This window comes from Caloenas nicobarica, chromosome 17, assembly GCF_036013445.1.
Source record: "Caloenas nicobarica isolate bCalNic1 chromosome 17, bCalNic1.hap1, whole genome shotgun sequence".
NCBI lineage: Eukaryota > Metazoa > Chordata > Aves > Columbiformes > Columbidae > Caloenas > Caloenas nicobarica.
Window position 1 is genome coordinate 2564106 of NC_088261.1, and position 27218 is coordinate 2591323.

Below are 27218 nucleotides of genomic sequence, written 5' to 3' on the forward strand. Positions count from 1 at the left end.
TGCCACTGCTTTGGGGACCAGGGGACAGGGAGGGGTGTCAGCTTGGCTGCAGAGCGAAGCAGAGATTGTAAAGGGCCATGCCAAGAAAACCAGAAGAAAGCAGTATTTCTTCTTTGCCCAGTAAAAGGAATAATGGCTCTTCTTAAAAACCATTCAATTTCTTAAACCAGATCCCATTTCTTGAAACCATTTTCTTCTGTAGCATCTGGGCACGTCCCTTCTTTGTGGCAGAACAATGGTGGGGGCCGGGCGGCACGGCCGGGGCTGGGGCAGCCCCGCTCGCCCCGATGCCCCATCAGATGCTCCCTGCGCTGGGCTCAGCTTTATTTATTTCCCACCCCGGCCCTGTGATTTCTCTGATTTTTTTTTTTTTTTTCCCCCCCACTCTGCTAAACTGTGTATTTTTCAGCTCAGTAAAGTATTTATTAGAAATCTTTATGGACCAGTCTACTGGTGAATTATAGATATTGTACAGCTTCAGCGTGAGCTGGGAAAAAAATTTACGACTCTTTTTTCCACTCAGACTTACTCTGTCCAATAGCAGTAAGAAAATGAGGATTTACTAGGAAAGCTTTAAGTTCAGTTCTGCTTACCAGAACAGCAGATACTGTTTTTGTCTTGGTTCACATGCATTTATACAATGTAATTTTGCCCTCTAATTTGAAAGCAAAGCTAAAGCTGAGCAGTAGTGGGCTTTTGTGTCCTGCTAGTAAAGTCTGGCCAATAGCTATGGCTTGTCTTTTTTTTTTTTTTTTTTTAATTGGATTTCTCAGTTTAGCACCAATTGTTTTTCAGATCATTCTTAATTCAATGCATAAATACCAACCACGGCTGCATATCGTGAAGGCGGATGAGAACAACGCTTTCGGGTCGAAGAACACAGCCTTCTGCACCCACGTTTTCCCAGAGACGTCCTTTATATCAGTGACCTCCTACCAGAATCACAAGGTAGGCTGCTTTTCTGCCTAAAGGTGCTTTATTTCTGTTTGCAGACTTTTGCAGCTCGCAGCCCTCTGCTACCGACAGCTGCAAAATGATCTTCCAGATGGCAGCGGCACGGTGATTCCTCTGCTGTGCTGTGTCTGAAGAGCAGGATCTGTTTGCTCGAAGGGAGGGGGAAAGCCTGTTATGCTGCTATTGTGCAGCAGAAAAATTCTGCTTTAAAAGAGCAGTTTCCATCCCAGCCCTGCAAACATTAAGCAAGAGTGAGGATCCAGAGGATGCAGCTGAGGAGCAGCAGAAACATGGTTGGGCAACAATATCTTGGCAAACCCTGTGAGCCCGGACACCGATGACTCGGCGTGCTCGTAAGCGCTAAGATGTCATTCAAAACAGCAAGCAGATCTAATAATGACTGGTAAAGCTTGCTCATAAATCTACAGTGAAAAGTAATTATAGTATGTGTACTTAGTGAGACAGAGGAGGAATGTAACCGTAAAACCCCAGCTAAGCACAGCTCCGTGGTCAGCACATGGAGGGAGGAGGGAGTTTGGGGTTGTTTTGGGGGGATATAAGGGACGAAAGGCTTGGGTCTGCACTTGGGATGTAAATTGCAGGGTTTTGGCTTCTCTGGTTCTTTTGTGGTAGTGGCGGCAGTGGGTAGTGATCCCATCTGAGGGTTTTCCCAACCCAGGTTACCAGCAGGACGGATGACACAGTGACAGTCAATCGTCACCTCCCTGTGACAGCGGGTGCAGAGTCCCCAGGGCAGGGAGAGGAGAGGACACTGGGCAGGGGCTGACAAAGCTCTGTTTCCAATCCTGCTGCTGATTTACCTGCCTTTGCACAAGCTCCTTCTCCCCTGCAGATTAACTAACGGTGAACTTCGACTGCAGGGTTTTATGAGGATTAATCGGAGTTTTTAAAGTACTTTGGGATTCATAAATAAAGGTGCAGAGTGAAGTAGCACCTGAATGTGACATCTGCCAGGTGTTACTGTATCAGGTCCTTTTCTACATGTTCATAGGAAAATTACTACAAAAACAGGAACGTGTGTGAAATTCTTCCTCCCCAATAATCTGACCAGACCTTTTCCTCCCAAGCAGGCTGCCCTTTGATGCTTGAAGCATAGAGTCCTTGCAAGATTTTGCAATTAGTGAGCCAGTTAAAAGGCTCAGAACAGAAACATGGATGTGTGTGTTATGGTAAGACAGGGGAGGAAAAAAAAAAGTCCCTATTTGGACACTGAAGTGAATCCTGTTTGAAAAGTTGTAGCTGTTGGTGTAAAATGACCAGTTGTCCAAACATGGTTAACCAAAAAGGCTCAAAAGAGCTTATTTAATACCTACTTAAAATGTCTCCCACGTCAATAGTGCCTTTCATCCCTAAGGTTCCTAAAGTGCTTCATAAACTTAATACTTTCACTGTCATTGCTGTACAAGCACTGCTGGGGGAGGCTGGTAGCTGGGTGGCAGCACGGAGCGGACCTGTCGGATTTAGGGAAAATGCCCCAGATGAGCCCGAATTTCACTGCAAAGATCCTGTGAGGAGCTGCCCCGGTGCTGCCCAGCTCTCGCTCTGAATGCAGAATGTAAGGATTTATGAAATTGTTATGGAAGCAAGGGAGAGCCACACCGTAAGGAACAAGGGTCTCTAACATAGGAACTCTCTTAAATCAGACAAATACATTCTCGCTAACAAGAGCCCAGAATAAGAACACAGGACCTAAACTTAAGAAAATTCATGTTCCCGTCCTCATTCGTAATGAGCGATTTTGTGAGCTTTAAAAGCTGCTTCTGCAAGAACTGTCACCAAACTTCAGAGCTCAGTTTCTCCCAGTGCTGACGCCGTCTCTGCCACCATGCCTTGAGATGCTGAAGCTCCCACGGACTGCGCGTTTCAGGGGCATCACGTAGGACACGGCCCCCGGAGACCTGCAGCCTCAGACCCGCTGAGGCACGTCCAGCGCTGAGCCCTTTTCAAACGCTTTACGCTTGCTTTCGTTCTTTTAAAGATAACCCAGCTGAAAATCGAAAACAACCCCTTCGCAAAGGGATTCAGGGGCAGCGACGACAGCGACCTGCGCGTGGCGCGGCTGCAAAGGTACGGCCGGGCGGCAGCCAGGGGGCCGGGGAGCTGCACACGTGTGTTCACGCGTGTGTTTGCACGTGCACTGAACCCAGGGAGCGTGTACGGGCCGGCAGTGTCCGACACGGCGCCAGCCAGCGCATCCTTCAGACCTTGTGCCCGAACACAGCCCTACCGCTGGGTTTATCCCCCGTTCTGCTCCTGCTGCGCTGCACCTCTTTGGGGAAGTTGTTAAAAGGTGTCTGTGCCATGGGGACATCCCATTTGCTTGTGCTTGAGGGCATTAGGGCTTTTAATGCCATTTATACCCCTGAAAAGCTCTTCCTGTAATTCAGTGACGCGCTGTGTCATAACTAATATATCTTAACACCTGCCCATACCCAGCAGAGTGTGAACTCTGAGTTCATTGTATTTGGCAAGGGGTGTTGTAGTCACTGGATGGAGATGCTCCAGGGAAGCCAAACTAATATTTCATCTTTTTGTTAATACTCATTGCTAACTGGTAATAATTTTTCTCGCTTCTTTTAGCAAAGAATATCCAGTGATTTCCAAAAGCATCATGAGGCAGAGGTTGGTGTCCGGTCACGGCCAGCTTTCAACAAAGCCAGATGTTAACCCACTTCATGGGAATCACCAGACCCTTCAACATTATCAGTATGAGAACGGTGCTCACATGCAATTTGCAGCTTCGGATGCTCAAGATCTGCCACTCAACACCTTCACAGCACAGAGGGATTCAGGGCTCTTCTATCATTGCCTAAAAAGAAGAGGTAACTCGTGTATACAGCCAGAAAGATATCACAGCCTGAGCAAACTTACCGCTAATTCCATTTCATTTCGGATCAGCCTCTTAGGCCTCGATCTTCAAAAACACTGGTGTGATTAAAGTGTTTTGGGGGGTCAGGGCCCAAGAGCTGGATTTTGGGGCAGTTATTAGTGGTTTTGTCACACATAAGGCATATTTAGACCCTGACTCAAAGCTGAAAAAAAAAAACCCAGAATGCATACTTAAATGGCACGAGGATACATTGGAAAATTATCCATTGTTAGAATTTGCTGAATTAATAGTTGTTTTGAGGAGGCCTCATCTGTCCTGAGATGTTCGGACAGTGTCATTAACATCAATGAAATTATACACATTGAGTACTTTCCCAGGACGAAGCCTTGAGCGATTCTCTTGGTGTCTGCAGGTTAGTGGGACTGTGGTTGCTGGGTGTAAGCATCCCTTGCGTCCCGTCCACTCGTTCTCAAGTTTAAATGAACTGTAACTACTTTCTCTTCCTTTTAATCCATCATCAGATGAGATCATGGCACGTTTTAAGTTAAATGGAAAAATTTTGCACAGAAAAAAAGCCTTGTATTTGTATCTCATTGGCCGCTAATTCATTTAAGCTGTGAGGATCCTCTGATCATGGGCAAATGAGGAACCTAACAGCACCAGTAATGAGGACTGCAAGACAAATATGTAACTTCAGCAGATGTTTCATCTGCAGATGAATTCGCTGATTCACCCAGAGAATATTCCTGACGACTAACAGCGTGCTGCTGGCAAACATGGCCACGGTCACTGTGATTTGTAGGAGAGGGGCTCCAGCTTCTCAGCGTAAGGCCGAGGGGAGGGCTGATGACTGGGAAGGGGCTCCTTTAGCTGGAAATATTTCTGCAGCTTTTGACACGAATATCTGGGAAATGTATAGTCATTTTTTGTAACGACAGGAAGGCAGGCTGCGATAAGACCCTTTCAGAGACTTCTTGAAATTGTCAGGAGTAACACTGCAAGAGTGTCGGGGACCTCTGTTATCTGGATGGATGCGAAGTAATCTCTGATGTGAGAGCAGTAGCCCAAGTCACTCACTTAACCTGACAAATGTCACCAGAATGCTTTGAGGCCGAGGGGATTAGCCTGACATTTGCAACACAATGTCTTTTTGATGTTGTACATTGTCTTTCCAAACTGAAATGGTTTAACTGGATTAATCTGAAAAAGAACGCTGGTTGTTTAGTGAAATAATCACAGATGGCATGCTCGGCTTCTAAGGGGACTCCACAAAATCACCACAGGCTCTTAGCAGGTCGCTGATAAATGCAGTCGCTCTGGGAGCTGCTCTAAACCACGCTTCGTGCTTTTGTTTGCAGAAAGCGCTCGGCACCTGGACCTGCCCTGCAAACGCTCCTACCTGGAAGCCTCCTCTTCTGTAGGAGACGATCACTATTTCCGTTCCCCGCCGCCGTACGACCAGCAGATGCTGAGCCCTTCGTACTGCAGCGAGGTGGCCCCGCGGGAAGCCTGCATGTACTCTGGTTCTGGGCCCGACATCGCCGGCGTCTCGGCGGTCGACGACTTGCCGCCTCCGCCTCCCGCCTTGAGCTGCAATATGTGGACTTCCGTCGCACCTTACACCAGCTACAGCGTTCAGACAATGGAAACTGTCCCTTACCAGCCTTTCCCTGCTCATTTTACCGCCACCACCATGATGCCGCGGCTCCCGTCCATCGCGGGCCAGGGCTCGCAGCCGCCAGGTAACAGCCACTTCAGCGTCTACAACCAGCTGTCCCAGTCTCAGGTCCGGGAGCGCGTTCCTCCTTCGTCGTTCCCGAGGGAAAGGGTGCACCCGTCGGTGTGCGAGAGAAAACCCCCCTCTCCGCACCTAAACGCGGCCAACGAATTCCTGTACTCGCAAAGCTTCTCCTTGGCGAGGGAGTCGTCGCTGCCGTATCATTCAGGGATGGGGACTGTGGAGAACTGGACTGACGGGTGACGCTGACGGCCGAGCGATGCCGCAGCCAATGATACTGCTCCCGGACAGTGTTCGATCGGTGTTGATACCTGTGGGTAACTTGCACTTCGGTGAGACAAATGTGCATTTCCAGAGGGGTCTGTGTGGGTGAAGAGCTTGTATCTTCAGACACACAGAGAATTACATCTCCTGTCTTGGTGGGCTCGATTCATCAGCCTCTTGTTGACTCCCGAATAAATTAATTCTCACGTCTTCATTACTGATCCAGTAGGAACCACCTTCATGACTAACAAGTGAAGTAGCTAGGCATTTTCTTTTGCTTGTAATACTAAACATCCATGAGCAAATTTTAGCTATTTGGGAAAAAATTATGGTACTTGGTGAAGTCACAGCATCCCAAAACTCAAGCTGTTGGGTTGCGTAGCTCAAGGACTGCTGTAGCAGCACTTCTTTAGCTCTTTTTGTCTGTAGAAATTCCTTCTTCCTCTGGAAGTGATGGAGCTGTAGGAGCGCGGGGGCCGGCGGGGACGCTTGGCGGGGTCAGGGAGCTGCGGTGCCGCTCCGGTACCGCTCCGGTACCGTGCGGCGCGGGGTTCGTGCCGTGGTGCCGAGAGGAGAAGGCACCGATGCACAATGTCTCTTCTTCCCCCCACACCACCATCATTCGTGGCTGTGGGAACCGAAGAAGTGAAGCGTTACGCCCGAGGCCAAACAGCAAATTAATTGCAGCGTTAGGAACAGACCCAGTGTCTTCAGATTCTCATCTGTTGATTGAATCCCACTAGCTTATTGCAATATTTGTTTAAGTTTAAGCTTCAAAGTTGCTAATACTTTCCAGAAATGATTGCTATACTTGCTGGTCCTTGATTTCTTTCATATTCAGCTGAAACGCGCCTTTTGTGCTATATTTTTTTTCTTTTGCAGCTAATGCGGAAAGAATTGTTTTCAGCATAAAGGAGGCATAGAGAAAGATTTTCTGAATTGGGGGGTGGGAAGAATTCCCATTACCTGTCAGGCTTTACAGTGTACAAATGTTTGTAGAACAGGTAAAAATCTGTAGCCAGTGTATACATTGCTACCGTTGTTTACTGTGGAGGTACCTTGAACTGACTCCTTCAGCGCTGGCTTTGCCATCCAGAGGGCAGGAGGGATCACTCAGCGACAGCCGCAGCACGAAACGGCCTCGTGTGGGAGAGCAAGCGGCGCTCTTTCTGGAACCAAATTCCCCTGACCTTCACCCAAAAGTGTCCCGAGCAGGGCTGTGTCCTCCTCCAGTCTGCGGCGTGTCCATCCCGGCGATGCTGACCCGAGGGATGGCCACGCAGAGGTGACGCTGGGACTTTGGTTCCACTAAAAAGCGCGATATTTCAGCTTCAGTCGCACACAGCAGGGTGGGTTTTTTTCCCCCCCCGCTTGCTTCCCAAACTGGCAGAGGTAAAAAGCTGAAGTACAAATCTGGAAGTCGGGAGGTGCTTCTGCGTTTTGGTGAATCCCTTCCAAGGAAGAGAGGCTGATGGAGGAGGGCGTGGAGGTCGCGTTTCAACCAGGACGGTCTCGTACACCCACTCAGCAGACGATGTGTGTGACCAGTGTGGATTTTGTAATCAGATTTTTGGAAATCACTACAGTTTTTGCATGCCGAATAGCTATTTATATACATATATATTTTATATATATATATAAAAATATATATATATCACAAATGCAGGCCACGTGTCCAATTCAGCTTTGCTTTTTACGAATGAAATACTTAATAAAAATGAATGTTGCAAGGTTTTTTTGGAAAGACATCTATTTAAGATTTTTTTTTTTTTTTATTACACACCTTTGATGTAAAAACTAAGAACTGGTTAGATAAAAAAACATATATACTACAGATAAATCTTTATTAGAAACCACATTAGCTACAGGTGGTATGGAATTTTAAAATGTTTGTTACATAGCATGGACATTTTATTTTACATATCAGAACATAAAGTCATTTTACTACTATAAGCTGTCTCTGGGTGCATTTCAATAATTAGTATAAAAGTGTTCCGTGGTGAAGTACTGGTTGCCTCGTCTCTCGTGTCTCCTACTGTCCGATTATACCAATATCTCACATTTCCCAAGACACACACTTGACTCCTCCTTTTTTTTCCCACCATCTCATAGCTACACTGTCAAATTTACCTGCCCACAGACCAAGGGGTTTTGGTTTATTTGTTTGTGATATCTCATTTTTCCTTTTTTTTTTTTCTGAAGAACACATGAGTTGATCTGAACACACCGAGTACTACCAGGCTAAGCTAAAAGCAGTCACTGGCGTGATTGCAAAATCAACACAATGATGGTTCTGTACTTGTGTGAAGATCCGTTACAAGGACGATAGTGAAGAATTGAGGGGCTGAGGTGGGGAAGGGGTCTGAGGGTGTCACCCGCCGTCGTTTGAGATGCTCGGTTCATTTCTCATAGTGACACTGAATCAACACTGAACAAGACAAACGCTGCCACTGTAACCTACCAAATAACGGGGTCAGCAGCCCAGGGTCCAAATCGCAAGCTGGGCTGGATCTTTGACCTGTTTTACAAATACGATGGACAGAAAAAGAACGTCATTTTTAATGACTACTCATTGCTTCTATTTTTAACTATTTTTCATATACCTTCTGCTCATCAATGCAATATTTATTGATGTAAGGCAGTTTAATAAAAGTACCTCCTATAAGAATTGTTCGAGCAGCTTTCAGTTAATGCGGGGGATGCAGAGGAGGCTCGAACACGTAACTAATCCGCGTTCGAACCTGCGGGCGCTGCCTTTGTCCGGGGCACAGCTGAGGCTCCGGCTCAAACCAGCCACTGGAGCTGAGCAAGTGCCCTGGGAATCCTGTGGCAAATCAAAAGCTTTTAGCTATAAAAATAGCACATGATATTTGCGAGTACAGGGCCCGATAGTAAAAAGGCTGAGTTGGCACATAAAAGTGCAAAATTTATGCTAATCTGGTCATCTGGGCTCCTTTTATAGGCAATGGAGAGAGATCAGACATTCAGATTAAAAGGGGATGAATCATTCTCTAGTGATCATCTTTTTCCACTCAGAGGAATCGAGCGCAGGCACTTACACGAGATTTCCCGTTCCTAAATGGCTGAAGTTCAGTTGGTGGGATCCCTCTTCGATGTGACCTTGAGAAAAGCGTTTAGATGGCATTGAATAGAAGCGTGTTTACAAATCACGTTCGACCTGAACACGGACCCACAGCGAGCATATCTATTTTATTTTATTTTTTTTTTTTTTTTAAATGGAATGGAAAAATGCCGTTCTTCTGTTGTTGTTGTTGGTTTGGTTTTGTTGTATTTTTTTGGTGAGTGGTTTCTTTTGTGTGTTTTTGTTTAGTGTTTTTGTGTGTGTGTTTGTGCGCGTGTTGTGCGTGTTTTTTGTTTTGTTTTTTTTTTTTAATGGGTTCTCTTTTGCTTGGTTGGGGTTTTTGCTTGTTTGTTTTTTTCTTTGTTTTTGTTTGGGTTTTTTTGTGGTTGGTTTGTTTGTTTGTTTTAAAAAAATATTATTTTTTTATTTTAAACTTTTTTTCTGTGAGCCTGCCCAGCTCTGGCCATTTAGAACCACCCTCAACACATCCTTGAGGCTCTGGTACTCGCCCATTTTGCGGGCAGGACGTTAATGGTCTCTTTGTTTTTCAAATCAGAAACACGAAACTGCGGACATCATTTAAAAAAAAAAAAAAAAAAAAAAATCCCAACAACCTGCACAGCACTAAAACAGATCAAGTACGCTCACTGCGTCAGGGCTTGATTTATGACAGTTTAAACGGATTTTTATTTCTCAAGAATGTGGAGAACTTCATGTGTGTGGAGGGTTTTTCAGCTCCAGCTCTGGTTAGACGGCTCGTTGCATCAGAACAGAGACCGGCAATCCAAGTGCAGAAAAACGAGGTCCTTTTCAAATCAGATTAAGGCAAAAATTAGCAAGCGAGGAAAAACCTGGATGCACACACGGTCTGTTTTCCATTGGCGTTTTCTAATTTGTACCTAAAACGCTAGAGGATATTTTTTGAAAGTCCTGTTTTTCTTTAAGGTAGATGTCCAAATTTAATACTGGCACAAGCAAGCTCAGTCCCACAGAGTCCAAGAGCACTTATGGCAGTGCTGAGTTTGGACTTCATGCTAAATAGAACAAATATTTGTATCAGTTTGCTGAGTATGTGAGTAATAGGAATATTTGCCAAAATTTAAACAAGCTAAATTTCAACCATGCCAAAAGCCCCACCATTCAATTTGGCATCATTGGCAGCTCACAAGCTCAAAGAGGTCTAAGTCTGGAAGAGCCAGGGTGTTTTTGGCAAACACTGACCTTTTTTTAATTTTTTTTTTTTTTTTCTCCCCACATTTTGGAAAATTTTTGCCTCTCTGTATTAATTTATGATGTCATTAAATAATTCTTTTTGCAGCTCGAATAGAAAGAATGTTTCTTTTGAAGATGAGAACTCCCCTGAGCATGGTTATAGTGGAAAATTCCAGCAGGAGAAAATAATAAAAAACCAAAACCACAACAACTCCTCTCGCCTTGGCCACTCATATTTCTGCAGTTGTGTTTGAACAGCAAAAAAATTTACAGTATTTTAATTTAAGGATCTGCTCCAAGGAGGTGCCATGGCCTTGACAAGAAGCTGCTTAAATTCTATGTGATTTGAGGGTTTTATTGCTGTGATAGTTGGCTGGAACAGAAATCACGCGTCTGTGACTTGCTGATGGAGAGAATAGGGGTTTGAACTAATTTCCTTTCCACAAAATGTAGGATCAGTATTAAAAATGAAAGAGAAGAAAATATTGGGAATGGTACAACACAAGCAAAAAACTTTGTCCAACACGAACTGTATTTTAATGTGAAAAGTGTCACGAGAGAAACTGCCTCTTGGGCTCTGCCTATAAACCAGTCACTGTGGGCATTGGCCCACATATATATATATATGTGTGTGTATATATATATGTACACACACTCCAATTGTGCAAAGTGCTGAGAACGCTAGTTCAATTAAAATCAAGGTTATTTTGTTTTATCTTAATTATAAACCTGTTTAAAAAAGAGAAAACCAAAATCCACTAGAATGGAAACAGGAGGAATAGCTACAACAGGTCAAAAGGCTCTTGTTCCTCAGAAAAATATTGATGGGTAAGAGCTTTGAATGAGTATTCTGCAAACGATAACATTTTTTATTTTATTTAATTTTATTTATTTTTTTATTTTATTTTTAAATTTTATTTTATTTATATTTTATTTTATATTTCATTTTATTTTATTTCATTTCATTTTATTTTACTTTATTTGATTTTATTTTATTCCATTTTGCTTAGTTTTCAGCAAATACTAATTTCTTTTCTTTCGGCCATACACTGTTACAATTTTGATGAATATTTTCACGGGGGTTGTATTTACAAACTGGAGGAAGCTTTTTTTTTTAAAAAAAAAGAGGGAATCATGCAGAATGTTGGCACTGTCTACTTGGACACCCACGATTTCCACAATTCTGAAAGACAAGATTTGACAGATGTAGCTCTAGTTGGGAGGTTTACACTTACAGCAGGAAACTGGGCCAAATTTGCGTGCGAAGCCTCAGGTGCCGCTAGCAGGAGCGGCCGCATCCTTCCACAATATTTACTAGAGAACATTATGTGCAAAACTACTATTTCTCCTTAACAGCCTCTATCTTACGTAAAGGCGCAAAACAATGTGTGCTGGAGCTCAGCATTCAGCAGAGATGAAAAATAATATTTTCGTATTTTCATGCCAAAATCATAAGGCTCGGTCCTCTTTCTGTTGAAGTCAGTAGGAAAAGTTTTATAGGCTCCAGCTGAGCAAGAGCAGCCCTCTGACCTTTCCAGCGAGCCCAGCGCGCGGCCTCAGCTGCGCAGTGCGCCCTTAGGGAGGAGCCACGACGTCTTGTCGATGGCTGACACAGCCACATGCCGCAAGCCACCGTTTGCTCGTGCCCTGTGCATCTCAGCAGCTGAGAGAAGACCAAAATGTTGAAGTTAATACATTGTATCGTATTTAATATCAGTTGTGGATTTAATATGCGTATGAATAGCTCAAAACATCAGAAGAATAAGACTCAAACCATTGACTATCCTCACTAAATCCAAGCACTCATTTCAGCTTGAAAGTTTTGAGCGGATTGCCCTGGCCATGAGGAATCAATCACGAGGGATCCTGGAAAGGTGATGAACTCGCTCCGTCCATCAGAAGTAATGGGAAACAGCGTGCTGTGGACCCCTAGACTGAAAGTCAAGGTGGCAGCTACTGAGCAACTACATACAGGACAAAAGTGGAAGTAGGAATAGGTAATCAATTCAATTTAAAGTAAAAAATAAAAGTACCCACAATGTTTCACCCGATTAGACATTTTTAGGTCTAAGGGTTTGGTCTAAGCCTCACTTATGAGAACACCAAGGGTGACCAAGAAGAGAAACACACCGAAGATTTTAGCCACGTAAAAATCCTGTTTTAAATGAATCGGCATTCTTCCTCCCCATTCTTCTGGAGACACGACCAGTTCAAAGCTCAGCTGGTTTTCCCACCTCGCTCCCACCATTTATCATCATGAAGGCAAGCAGACAGGTTAGAAGCAGGAAAAGCTTCCACTGGGATTTCTGCCCAATATCACGGAGAAGGACCCGATTTACACTCGGAGTTAGAACCGAGCACATGCCTGTTACAGAAATGTTTATACGTATATCCTGAGATAGCACTTAGTGTGGAGTCAACAACTCTGGTGTTGCGGAGAGACGTTTGGGTTGTTTTCCAAGTTTACTTGTTTTAACCAATTCTGTCCCCATAATATGTAAAGAACTATATGCATAACACAGCTCTGCTTTTCACGGATCGAAAATAGGTATCTGAAAATGTGCAAAAAAGGAGAAAAGTAACTTTTATCCTATTTAAGACAGACTAAACATCCCCTTCCTCTGGGGATCTCTTATTACTCCTTTGGTTAAGTTTCAATTTTACAGGTATATATGCCAGTCCCGATCAGTGCATTGTTGCTAATAAAAAAATTACTCTTGATTTCAAGATGACAGGGTATTCTCCTACCACATATAGCCTTTCCTGACAGGCTAACATAGTAATAAGTCCTTACTTGGCTCCAACACTCTGCTCAGATGTTTCCTTGGAAATATTTAGCTCCTTTCTGTTGTTTCTTACTGCAGATCGAGATCCTTCGTGTGGCAATGCTTCCGTGAATTGGTTTTCCACAGCCCAGCTGCTTTCGTGTCCTTCCCAGCTTTCCTTTCCATAGATACTGCTGTGTACCATTTCAATGAATCATGCTTTCTTCTAATAAAATATTATCTGAGTTCAATGCCAAAGGCCAGATTTCTATAAAAGAGATTCAGAATGAGTGATAAGTAGGGCAAAAATGATTTTTTCTCTTGTTCTGTGATTTTTGCCCCCCCTCATTTTTGGGGGGTCAGAGACTCCTTAGACCACCAGTAGCACTACAGGAACCGAGAAACTCATTGCATCTGTAATATTTTACGTCTTCGGTCTCATTTAAAGGCTGCCTTTTCTGCTGGAGTCCATTAGCAAAGGTATTGCTGGGCAGGGCCATCAAGAGCTAGTTCAGTTCTTGGGTCAACAAAATATCTGTCCTCTTACTACTCTGACCTTTCCCACCCCGGTCCCTAAAGCAAACTGACAGGGAGCACGGCGGCGGCTGCCAAGGGTCAGCGCCGAGGGGAAGGAGCAGGAGGCCCCTGGGCACAAAAATCCTTTTCCTGAGCCTTCCAGGCCTGAGGGAAATGGGTCTCGTCATGCTTCCCGCCTCCCGTCTTGGCAAGAAGGTGACCCAGCATCCAGCAAAATGTTCGACCGAACCCTTGGGACAATGACGATGCAGAACAAAGCTGAGCTGGGTGTCTCAGCAGCACCCACAGAGAGCTCGGAATTGGGGACGTCGTCACCGGTTGTGAGCAGCCGCCACCCGAGTCCCTGCAGCAGGAGGAGGACAGTCAGTAACCAGCAGAGGCTTTAGAATCATAGAATCGTTTTGGTTGGAAGAGACCCTTAAGATCCATAGACCAACCATAACCTAAATCTAGCACTAAACCACGTCCCTAAGAGTCTCATCTATACGTCTCTTAAACACCTCCAGGGATGGCGACTTTGGTGACTTTGGCTTATAAAAGTCATTTTAACTTATCAACAGCGACACAAGGCATGGCCAACCACGCCGGCAAGGCAAACAAAATTCCTGTGCTGCTCAGCTGATTTGGCTGGCTTTGGCTAAACTGCCCCAAAAGGTGAGGTCTTCAGACCTTCAGGGGATCAACGATGTCCTTCATGTGTTGGTACAGCACCTCACACAGAGGAACAAGAGGGAATTGCCAGTATAAAGTGATAATAATGGCTGTCCACACATCTCATTTAATAGGGTACATTCTTTTTCTGTAATATTACAGAAAATCATTAAAATATAAATGAAATAAAACCTGTTCTTTTACTAATAACAGCCAGTCATACTGTCCTTCATAGTCACATATAAAAACATTCAATAAATATTTTAAAATGTCTTGCTCTATGGGAAAATACTACACTATAAATGAGACTTCTGAAGATGTTGCCTAAATTAGACTCGTTCCAATGCCTTTGTGATATTTAATCGTAATAATAAAAGCTAGAGTGCTTTTGCCTTTCCATCAGAAACTGGTCTTAGATGTTTTGCTAGCCCCACTCTGTACTGGCAGCACGGTGTCGTGGTGTATAATTTCATAGACACAAAGACACTTCACTACCATAGCTCTCATTATTAAACAATATATTTTAATTGTCACCACCTTTTCATATAGACACAGGCCAAATCTATCCTTATTGGCTTCAACTGAGCTACACAAGGGATGAATTTGGCTCAATATATATAAAAATAAAGCAAGTCAAGTAATAAAAAGAAATGTTTGGGTTTCTTTTTTTATAGCAGTCAATGCTTTTTGCCATAAGAACACACATGCCTGGCCAGTAAATCCCATGATAAAGGACTAAAGTGTTTAAGACTTCATATGCAGAATAGCTCATGGTGTTTAATTGCAATAGCGAAAGATGGCATGTTATAAAAGCATTTCTTACCTGGAGAAGGGATCCGTGCTCTCCAATGAAGCTTAATTACCCAAGACATGCTGAGTTTTTCCCTCCTGGCAATAACCTCTAACACCAATAACTCTGCTATTTCTTTTGACATCTGAATAGCTGAATATTGTTAATTTTTGTTCCAATTTCCTTATTTGGATTATAGCCTTCCAGTGCTTTACTTCCGATGAAAGTTTTGAACATTATAAGAGCTTCATTCCTGAGACATTCCTCTTTCTTTCTTCACTTTTCCCCTCGGAATTTTGCACTCCCGCTCCCCCAGCTCTTTACGCCTTCCCAGCGTACTCGGCTCCAGATGGAGATTTATGCATTTCCCCCCTTGTGATTCTTTCCTGCGCCACTCGAAAGGTTTCAGCTTCGTCTCAGGCCCAGAAGATCCACATTTGTGCAGCACGAATTTACTTAAGACATTAAAGAAAAGGCCTGGTCTAAGTCTCAAGCCCTCCCGAGCCATCGGGTTTTCCAGCTCTCACGCACACGAACACGCAGATCCCCGCGCAGGGCACGGAGCAGCAGCTCTGAAACGAGCGGCGGAGCTTATAGCAAGTCCTTCTTTTACCTGTGCAAAAAAAATTCCAACTGATATTATTTTGGGGAAACGGAGACTTCATTATTTATTGTTAAATTAGATTTATAGCTCAGATTTGTGCTGAGCTTTTATTAATTCATAAGGAGAAGATTCGATTTTTATGTAGAAAAATGCAGGGGTTTTTTTTGAGGTGGGGAGGAAACTTCTCCCTTGGAAAATGATGGGATACTGAGCCATGGTTTAGAATCATCACCTGCGTTATCCTCCTCATCCTCACGCCTGCATCCTCGGCTTTTGATGAAGCCAATTTCCTGAGTGCATGTGAGAGCCTGTGGCTGCAGCCTGAACAATCCTGCCTCAGTGCCTCCCTTGTGTTGTTGATCCTTTAATTTCCTCCAGCCGACTCCTGCAGGGGACTAGTTCGAAGTTTTATGCTACTCTTTTGGACTAATCATTTACAACTGACTTTAGGGGAAAAAAAAAAAAAAAAAAAAAAAAAAAAGTGCTACTCTGAGATAGAAGGGTTACTAATTGGGATGTACTTGTAGCCAAACGGCAACAAAGGTTTAACGGCAATTCATAGGAACCTAAAAACTCCGCCCAGAGCTTTATAACCAGACCGGTTATTCAGAACCTTATTCTGCAATTATGGTTGCAATCCATAAAAATACGTCTGCAGCCCAAATTTTCACACCTCGAAAAACCAGGCTAGCAGAAAGTCATGTAAAGCTGATTAACAGACGGGATCACAATATCAGGACAAAGATCTCCTATTCTGATGGTTATGAAAGTTGCACTCAGGACTCTTACCACGGGACCAGTTCTAGGTGTTAAAAAGGCAAAATTGAAGAGTATCTGAAAGAAAGACACACGCTGGATTAGAAATTAAAGTCTGGGCCTTAGGGGCTGTTGGCTAATGACAAAACAGGAAACAAGACGAAATACGGAAGGACACACATTAATTTCTCCAGGATTTTTGATGTTAATACTCAATAAAATGGAGATCAAAAGATTAATTTTGTTATATAAGAAAAACGATCTTCATTTAACACTGCTTTGTAATAAAATCTACTAAATTCCAACTTAAAGTTGAGAGTCTGATGTTCATCTCCAAGACAACAACCCCATTATTTTCTTTTATCATGTTAATTATGTTATCATAGATGTCTATTTTCTAAAGACATTCTTTCTAAATAGTGAAGCTTTTTTGAGCTGTGCTAATGAAGAATATGACGACAGCAGCGACCCAGGCTTAAATACACAGGCACAAACGGTCAATTATAATAATCATTTTTGCATTTTTATACATTACGGGTGATAAAATAATTACTGAAGAATTTTTATTACATGGAAGGATAAATTTATGCAAGTTTGACACATTTTTACACACCAGCGACCACTACAAACTATTGCTAAATCTTAAAATCATTGCAAGTATATTAGTTCAAGTGAAGGAAAAGTCACCCTACATTTTCAACAACAACAACAACGGGCTCTGCTGCTGTTCTTGGCTGCATCTGCTAGTCTGGCTCAGACTCACGCCGTGTGGGTAAACGCTGGTAATTCAACCTTTTCACATGCTCACGATAAAAAAATCTGAGCTTCAATTAACAATTATCCTGGCACACTAAACCACATGTATTCCCAAAACCTTTAGAAAGCAGAAAGGAGGAGATAGAAAGCCTGAAGTGATCATTTCGATGAATGGTCGTGTATGGCAGAAACAGAAAAATCTCAAGCAGCAGCCGATTTATACGCTGCTAATTCCTTCCTTAGACGATCAGACTTAGACTGGTCTGATTTCAGCAGGAAAATCTCTGCATAGAGATCAACACTGGTCTCAAGCATAAGATCCTAATTATTTGAAAGGCATTTGTTTTCATAGCTTTTTTTTTATGTGTCCAAGTCGATGGCATTTTAATGCCTTATTAAATGGTTGTTTTACAGCAGCCCGTCTGTTCAGTCTCTGTGCCCATGTCTGTACTTTGTGCTGCAGGATTTTACCTTTCATGCTAGCCAAAAAATATTTTCCGAATTCCCTATAAAAATTTTCGATATTTCCTAAGACAAATAGAGTATTTTTTTTTCACATACTCTAAAATGACATTGATACGGTAGATACAACATGTATGCCTCGCCATTTATGGTGTGCTTGCAAAAAAGGTGAAGGTTTGTGTTCATTAAAGGGATACGCTTGCTAGCTTGGGCCCAGCTCTATATGATTTTTTAAAATTACATAAACAAATGCAAATGTTTTCATTTCCGTTTTTCTTTAATTCAGTTTAAATCCCGGCAATACAAAATATGCAAACACTCCCCTGCCGTGTTTTTAGCCCAGACATTGCCATGTGGGGTCTTTAAATGCACAAGAAATAAAAAATGAACCAATTCAAAAGCAACTCGAAATAAAATTAAATCGATGAGAAGGTTTTATATCGAATTACTTAGAAGTACATGTAAGGTAAACAAACATTCTAATACGAAAAGGTAGCTCTAAAAATGATACGTTTGCCAGCATTCTGACACCAGTCCCAGTGAAATGTCACTTTTAAACATATGGTGAAACTCTTGCTTTGTGAAGTCGAATGGCAGAACACCCACTGACTTCAGTGGGGCCAGAATTTGTGCCCAGGGAGCTTTTTCCCATCACTCACACACAGCCACTTGCACTGAAGAACAGCTTTATCAGCGTTGGCATTAAATAATAAAGTCCTTTCCTTATCTATCTTATCATTCCTGATGAATACATCGTATGGATCAGCAAAAATCTTTTAAGATAAATTGCCCTTTTTCAGTTCTTGAGGGTTGTGTAGCAGTAAGCAGTAATGAACAGATGATGGAAGCAGCCAGACCTACAAAAGAAATAGTATTTTAAAAGTACTGTACTTCGGGGAAAAAAGGTTTGCCTTTGTACATAAAGAGCTCTATTCATTAAAAGAAGTTTTTACAAATGTGGTTATTTCGAATAGTCAAAAAGTGTGAAATACACTTAAAATGAGTAAAATTTGTGGGTTTTCCTCTGGGTTAAATACATGCCATACTAATAAAGCTCTCCTCACACCTCTTCCTAACTCAGAGTCCTTGGCCTCATTCTGCAAGATGGTTTGAATTGAGGGAGCTCAGCACTTTGCTGGAATGGACCATTAGCCGTTAAAGTCCCAGCTCTGCGAAGATTAATGGACTTTAAAGGGATCCAGAAGAAATCACCTAAATCCGACGTTCTGCACAGCACAGCCCAGTGTCCTGCACCCAGCCCAGGCAGCACAGATGTGACTGCGCTCCGTGTCCCAACGATTCTGCCCCGAGCATCCCACTGGAGGACAGGGCACTCTAAGGAGTAGCTGCTACACCGAGCAACTGCTACACTGAGCAGCTGAGCAGGCACAGTAAAGGTGAAATAAGGATGGAAACCAAGTCTACACAAATCAGAATCGCACAGAATCGCAGAATGTCAGGGGTTGGAAGGGACCTCGAAAGCTCGTCCAGTGCAATCCCCCCGCCGCAGCAGGAACACCCAGGTGAGGTTACACAGAAGGTGTCCAGGCGGGTTGGAACGTCTGCAGAGAAGGAGACTCCACAGCCCCCCTGGGCAGCCTGGGCCAGTGCTCCATCACCCTCACCGTGAAACATCAAGAAACCTCAGATCTTCCCGACAGCCCCCACTAGGTCATGTTTTAAAGCACGAGCTACTCTGAATTCTGTCTAAATGCTCAGGAGATCTGGAGTTGCTCCAGAACCCAAGCGCTTCCCAAGCACAGGTGTGTCTGGGCTCACCGATCCAGAGGCCCCAGTATCAGGCACGAAGAACAAGTAACCGAATCTCCTGTTCAACAGTAACGTGCTTGTTGCTGCGGGAGGGTTCCCACATTCAGAACCAGCTTTCTGATGCTCTCCTTACCTGTCTTTAGGATGCTCCTGGCACCTACACTGCATACAAAACGTATTGACAGCTTACGCCTGAAAACCCCAGCCCTGCTTCATGTTCCATGTAATGAACCCCTGCTGAAGAGGGTCAGTGTTACTGGAGAACCCCCGGTCACCTCGCAGTACCGCTGATTTAGGTGGGAGTTCATTCGACAGAGGTATCACAAAGTGATGAAAATCTTTACACAACCGATTTTCCAGTGGTCGAGCCCTCCTACTGCTTGAAGAAAGCTTCAAATAGCTTTAAAATGAAATAAATGTGTTACAATCAGATTATTCATAAGCAGCCACTTCCCCAGCTTTTGGCATTCCAGTTTTCAGCTGCCTGTGGTGTCCAGAAGCTGAGATATCTGTGTTTAACGTAAATGTGTTTAAACCCATGCGCTTATTTGCCTTTGCTTCTGTAACTCCGGTACCACGGTCCGCTGCTGCACACGCCAATGACACTAGAAATGTAACACGATGGCTCCAGGATGGGTCACGTACAGAAAAACTAGACATTGAGGGAAGCATGGCTTTCGATACAAAAACTCTAGAGCTGAATCCCTGTTTGCTATAGCAAAAAAACCCCCCAAAATCTCATTGCACTTGGTTTAAAGTAGCAGGAAAATTATTGGTCTATTACTTAGTTCACCTGCATAGACCCAAAAAATCATAAAGATGTTTTCTAGATAGACAGGTATAAAATCACATATGTTTCAGCCACGTGGTATTGTATGTGTCTTTCAGTAAGGTACAGATTTTCTTTGCTTCGTCTAACATCAGAGATGGAGAATTTAGCAGCAGCATACCTCCTTGAACACTAACAAATTAATAAAATTCAGTATATTGCAGCATACTTATTTCAGGAGAAAATAATGAATGATAGAGCCACGTGTGTCTTCAAAACTATTACGCTTGTTCACAAAAAGTGAACAGTGTATAATTCTGCCCACAGCAGGAATCCCATAACAGGAGCTGATGGCTTTGCCCACCGCTGTCTCGAGGGAACTCGGACTTTCAGAAGAGCCATTTTGCCCCCAGGGCTTTGGGCTCGTCCCAGGGTTTCCCCAGGAGCCCACCGAGGGTTTGGCCAAACCACAGATCCTTTTCCAAAGAAACAGCCGTGAAAATGTTCTACAGATTTAACCACTGTCAGATGTTCTTTGAGCAGAATATGAATTTCTCTCCCGAGAACATAAACTTTTTGTTGTAATAAGCCACCATCTTCCCAAGTGCTTTGATTTCCTCGGTCAAGGCTGCCCCCAGACCGCGAGCCCCACCTGTGTCCAGCCTGGAAGGTGTTCGAAACATGGGGAGGCTAAAACACGAGCAGTTACAAGAGCGTTTTTCAAAAACTGAAAATGTTACATCACGCCACGCTAGCCACCGAAACGGGTCTCACCATTCTCACCAAACTCATGCAGCGGTTTTACAATATTAACAAAGCCACAAATAAACTGCCTGAAATAGCAGGAGCAACGATCCCCAAAACAACCCAAGCCCTTGCTGCCGTTGTCTGGAGAGCTGCTCAGGACTGTCCTGCCTCCATTTGCTTCGTGTCTGTGAAAACCATTCCCTGGCTGGTCCTGCACTCATAATTAATTACTTCTGCTTGCGATGATTCACTTGTCTGTGGATTTGATTTCAGGCTGATGACTTTCAGGGTATTACAGACCATTTGTAAATACGTCAGTTCCTGTTCAAATGTTTTACTTCATACCAAGATATCATCTAGAGATAATCCGAAACAGGCATGCTGTACCATACCTTCTCCCCATCCCCTAAAACGCAGCAGGTGCTGAGCCAAAAGACATCTTTTTAAATTGCAGTAGGTCTCGTCCTGCTCTGAAAGCTGCTCCCTCCCCCCTTTCCTGTTACTTGGCTCCGCAGAATCTGCTTGGGCCACCATTTGACTTTAATCAGAACTGCAAGTGAGGTCCAAAACCTGTTGAAAGCTCACTTATCCCATCCCAGCTCATTTCCTTGATGCCCAGTAGCACTTCTTCCTGCTTTGCTTTCGCAAAACAGCGAGGTGCGGTGTCACGGGTTGCTTTCCCTCAGAATCAATCTGCGGTAGACCACAGTGTGCAGGCTGTATATTTATTGGATCCAGAGAACTGATTTTCTAACTGGAAAAAAGCTTTCAGGGAACCTAAACAGTACTCTGATATTGTGATTGTGGCGTAGCCGTGGTGTCTTTATCCCTGCTGACACAAGTCCCAACAGCAGCGGTGACTCTCAGTTCCGCAGCGGCTCGAAAACTCAGGGTAGCCTGGAAGTACTTAGTGGACCTTTATGGTTTGTACTGATCTCTGAGCTGTTGGATTTTCAAAGTTAATGTTACCTGTGCTAGAGCGAGTATACTTACCTACAGCATCATATGCTGCGAGGAAGTCACTTGAGAACATTCTGGAGCTCTGCATTTAAAATTAATTTAGAATTTAAATTTCTTAGTGCAAGAGAAAACTAACCTGAGCAGCTAAGGTTTCTGCAATGTCTTGGCCCTTCAAATGTGATTATTGTCACTCTACCTTTACTTGGCTAAAAAGAGATTGCAACAAGTAGCAGCCGTACCAGTTCAGTGCTGTACCAGGAAAATCTGCTCACTGCAGATCAGTTATCTACAAATACTATGCTTCACCTGGGCCACAACATTAAAATTTCCGGAGATTTAATTTGTAAGACAATACTTCCAGCATGCATTACTCTATTACTAGCCATGATGAAATCCAAATCCTTCCACAGCTTATCCATCATTTTAGTTATAGTTCTTGCTCAAAAGAGGATGAATTTTCAAATTCAATTTCCCCACCTTTTGGATGTGTCATGTTTGCCAGCAGTCACTCTCTCTACTTGAGAGCAATTCATTCATTTTCAGTCCACCTAGTCCAATAACTTCAGTTTGAGAAAGGATACTTTATTCCATTCATTTTACAGATCCTAATATACATTCAAAAAGCAAACCAACCAAACCTAGAGAAAAGCTATAACTTTATCCTCATTCCTCTGGAGCTCAGCACTTTCAACTTCATGTCTTCACATTTTCGGAACTGATTGAAGAACTTTCCCCAGACATTTCTGAGGCTCTGTCTTGGCCAGTCTCAGAACAGTTTTTATGGCCAATTTTTTCATAAGTCTAATATTTAACTGTACTACTTCCTTTAATTTTTCCACAGCTGCCAACTTTCCTTGTTTTACAAACCAAGATTATCACTTTTCCTAATTGTATGGTAAGGCCAGGGATCGGATTAGGATTGCTCCTTTTCATCATTCATTTTATAAACAGTACTTGAGTTTCAGGTTTGGCTGCTGGGAGCCCCAGTTTCTGTCCATCCTTCCAGTCATTCAGCAGGGCTGTGATCTGAACAGACCAGATGTGCTCCCTCCTGAAACCCAAGGCTCAGAAGAAGAGGGTTTGATTTTTTTTGAGCCAATCTGAATTATCCCATCTGAGTATCTGTAGATTTCAAATTACAAGTTGTTTGTTTTTTTTTTTTTTTCTCGTTTCCCATTTATCAGAGATGACTGACTGAATCATTTTGTTATACTACGGACTTCAGATATGACCTAAGATTCTTTGATTTCATTTGTAAATCGATATTTTTGTTTATCTCTTCGCCTGTGCTGGGAAGGTCCAGGCTGGCCAAAACTCTCCTACTTTCTTCTTGGAAGATTTCTGGGTGATGGCAGTTGGATTGCTGGACAAGACAGTGATCTTGCCAGTTCAGTCCTGGAGGTTTGTATCCAGCCTCCCCATCTGCCAGGGAATTTTGTAGATGTCTCCAGATATTTCTTATCGCAGGTCTCAGTCTTTCCAAAAAGGGCTTCCAGACATTGCAGATTCTTGTCGAAATTGCATCTGGCCATCTTTGCTTTCTGTAATTCCTGCAGAAAACAAGGTACTTAAGAAAAAAAAGAAGCAACTTTTCAGATACTGGTGCTTAAAAACATTGTCTGGATGTTCTGAATTAATATTGTGTTAGAAGAAGTCAGATGGCTGTATGCCAAGACTCAACTCAAGGTGTATTTTTATGGCAAAGCTATAAACCCACAAAATAAGTGGTTTATAATGGAAAGTCTGACACACTTTTAATATTAAGAGCAGAAATATACTGGTTGTGGTAAGTAAGTATTTGACAGCTGCGTTACTCACCTGTCAGCTGTTCTGCCTGTCCGTTTGGATGGCAGGATTCCTCCTTTATCTTATCCTCTTTCAGTCACACGGCTTCGGGGCAGATGGGCCAGGCCATATTCTGCAGTTCATTCCAGAGCCTTTCAAAACCCTTTTCCTGGCTGATTATGGGGAAAAGCGACAACTAGGATTCCCTGCAGTCTTCTGGAGCTTGTTGCAGCGACCTGGCTCCAGGAAGAAAGCAGCTTTCATCAGCCAAAAAATGAGAGTTTTCCATGGACGCTCATCCCTTCGAGTGGCACTTCTCACAGGTGACAAGGTGGTGTGGTCAGGAAGAACCGTGGGACTGCGGATGTGAGCCTTGCTTTCTATTTGAAAATCAAAACCCACCCTTGGAATCTCTGGTGATACCAGAGCTATGGATCAGCCCATGCATGACTGGAGAAAGGAGCAACCTTGAGCAATATTCAGAATACTCTATCGGCTTGCATAGGCATAACGATTATTGACATGCTGTGAATGTGATCATAATAAGAAAACATTGGCAATAATGATAACGGACCAAAAAGAATTTCATAAGGCTGCAATGTCACACAAATAAATACTATACCTAACTCAATATGTTATAACAGTAATTTGAAAAACGACAAGGGACGGTTTTATTCACACATGAATGCTCTAACTGGTCACCTGCATTAGTCAACATCTCATTTACAACATATATATGTCTATGTCAAGGGAAAGTAGGAGGGAGAACTGTGAAAGGGCAGAGCCCTTTTTCATTAGAAATATTCAAGATGACAAAGTTCAAAACAGTGGTGTGCATTGGCTCTATCTGATCTGTCTGTGTGGATGTATTAAACCTGAGATTCCCAAATAGAGTTACGGATCTATTTTCCATCCCAAGCATCTCGATTTGCAGTCACGTTCTTCAGGAAAACCAGGAAAGAAAGGAGTCAATCTCTGGTTGTCAGAATAGAAGCTGAGACATGCACACACGTACTTACATACACATCTTGAACTTATTTCATACTTCACACACAAGTTGGAGAGAAAAGATTGCGACTCGAAGTGAATGAAATCTAAACAGCTGACAAATAAACACAGGATGATGGATTAACGTTTCTAAGTAGCACGCAGGCCTTCTATACGATAAGATTAAGGTTTTTTACTCTTAATGCACAGATGAACTGCAACAGCAAATAACAATGCAGAAAGCTTTTTCTGTTAAATAAAATGGAGAGGAAATTAAAACCAAATTACACTTTACTTAAAAATAATCTGTCTGGAGATGAAATAAAACATTTGTGATTATGAACCAGGATTCATACCTTTCCTTCCAACATCTTCCATTAACACCCCCAGGAAATTTAACACAATTAAATTAATGTTCTAAAGGGCAAGCTGGATCGAGGGAAGTAGAGCCTGGGGCATACTAACTGGCTGCGGTCTTTAAGAGAGTCTAACAGCTTAAAGACATAAGCAGATTTTACTTGCATCTTGAGGATATTATTCATAAATTTACATTAGCTTAGCCTGGTAGATTCTGAGGGCATTTGTAGAATGCCTAGAAATTAAATCAAAGCTAAAAAAAGGCATTGCTTTGTTTCAAATCACAAGCAGGCTGCTTGTCTCAGGTTTGAAAACCTCTGTGGTTCTCCACAGAACTTCCTCTAAAAACAAAATGCTGCCACAACCATTGAAGATGGGACTGAAACACTGTTGACCAAAACAAAAACTTGAATACAAGGCAAGAATCAGATGGAAGCTGACAGAAGACAGTGTATGAATGCATCTTAGCAAGGATACCTCTGGATACATCAACAGTTACGCAATTAGAAGTTGTCGAAGGGTTGCGAATTCAGGAGAAAGTCAATGCTTATACAAGCTTGTGCTTTCCATGCTGGATAAATTAATAGAGGTAGTGAAACTGTCTACGGTTTACCTGACAGACAAGAAACATCTTGGTGGTTACATGCTCTAGAGTTTTACTTTGGAAATACAGCTGATATGTGAGACTTCAAAGTGCTGGCTTCACCTAGAAGGAGGAGAGTGTTGTAAAGTAATACACACACCCGGGATGATGTGGTGCAAAGCGTGTTGCCGCTCTACTTAGTCTTTAAAGTCTGCATATCTTCATATCTAGTCTGCATACCTTTCAAATTAATTATTTTAGTGGCTCTTCTCATATTTGTGTTTTGATACAAGACAGATGAGGGTATTTTTAATATTCCGGTAATGGAGGCCATGTTCAGGTGAACTTCAGAAACACAGGATCCCGCCTCCTGCCTTCATTCCACTTCTTTTCTGGACAAGTGGTACCTATTATACTTTGTGCTGTTTACTTCAGTAAGATTTTTGGGTGTTCCAAGCATATACACACATAGAAAGTTAAAAATTAACATTAATTTTTAAAATATCAAATCAGTTCTGATGCAAACTGATGAGCTGAAGGAAGGTATCAATGCGTCTGGGGAAAGAGTCTTTGGCACGCGAGTTTATTTTTCTTTTTGCGGAGATCAGGCTTTTCTTCATGATTACTCTCATATGTTTCTTGTTGGCTACTTCGGTTAATTTTTTAATAGAAATTCATGTCTATGTTAGTTTAATCTCTCTGTTTGGATGCTATGGGAATGAAGCCCCAGCACGGGTACGTGCCCAGCTCTCCAGCTGGGCCTTGCAAATGGGGAAAAGGCAGGAGAGCGACTGCAGCTCTTGTTGCTCCCCAGACCAGCTCTGCAAACCCACAACAGCCACGGTGCTTTCTTTTGGAGCGGTTTTCCTACTTTTATTAGCTCCCAGCTGCTTTTCTGCGTAAGAAAATCAATGGAAAACAGATCTTTAAAAATATTTGTTTTGGTGTAAAGCAAAGATAGCCCAAGAAAAGTACTTCAGGCAGAAATCTCATGAAAAATTAGAGTGGTAAAATTTTAAAAGCAAGTGAAGAATTAAGGGTTTACTTGGTTTTACTTTCTTTGGAAGAAATAGCAACTCGGCGGCCCTTTTTTGGTGCAATGAAGCTCAGGATCCTCGAGGGTCTAAGTATCTCCTTCTGACATGATTTAAGCCAAGAGATTTTTCTTAAACAGTATTAACTGTTAGAATATTAGATTTAAAGAAAGATTTATACAACTTTCGCCATTGAGATGTAAAAGGTTTAACAACTCGGACCCCTACAGTCCAAGCAGCAGAAGAGCTGGAATATCTCCGCTATGGCATGGAAGCAGGATACAGAAAGTTGGAAGGTCGTTGGAAAAAATATGTGCCCCAGGAACTCCATTGTGTTCCATTTTGAATCACATCAGGGAAAAATGGAGGGATCCAAGACCTGGGTATGAATGCAATCCAAGCAGGGGGAGCACAGCTCTTGACAGAGCTGCAGTGGGAATTTTGGAGACCTGTCTTGTCGGTGTTCCCCAAAATGATCACCCTACACGACCGTGCAAAGCTGGTTCACCTGGGCACTGCACAGCGGCAGAGAATTGATCCAGTGTCTGCAAATGCGTCTGGATGGAGCAGAAGAAATCCTAAAATCACTCAAAGATAAATCTGTTTCTTGGGCCCTGTCTAGACTATGGAAAGGCAAGTTCTGGCCCTCACGGCCAGGGGTGGAGAGGATGTGGGTACATTTGATCATGTACGTGGTTGGACTGCGCAAAACTGAAATTGCTTTGCAGAACCAGTGTTCGCTAAAATATTACGCTACCCTTAGCAGTAGCCTTGCTGGGCAGACAATGTCGACCTGCCCAATAT

General features: G+C 43.0%; 1 protein-coding gene across 1 annotated transcript in view; it reads left to right on the top strand.

Annotated features, from left to right (window-relative positions):
• The window catches only part of TBX4 (T-box transcription factor 4), a 34389-nt gene extending 26891 nt beyond the window's left edge, over nt 1-7498 (top strand). Inside the window, exons 6-9 of the mRNA XM_065647091.1 lie at nt 796-948; nt 2954-3042; nt 3556-3797; nt 5164-7498. Coding sequence (XP_065503163.1) covers nt 796-948; nt 2954-3042; nt 3556-3797; nt 5164-5786 — 1107 coding nt within the window. The 3' untranslated portion in view covers nt 5787-7498. The remainder of the gene's footprint in view (nt 1-795; nt 949-2953; nt 3043-3555; nt 3798-5163) is intronic.
• Nucleotides 7499-27218: the final 19720 nt, after the last annotated feature.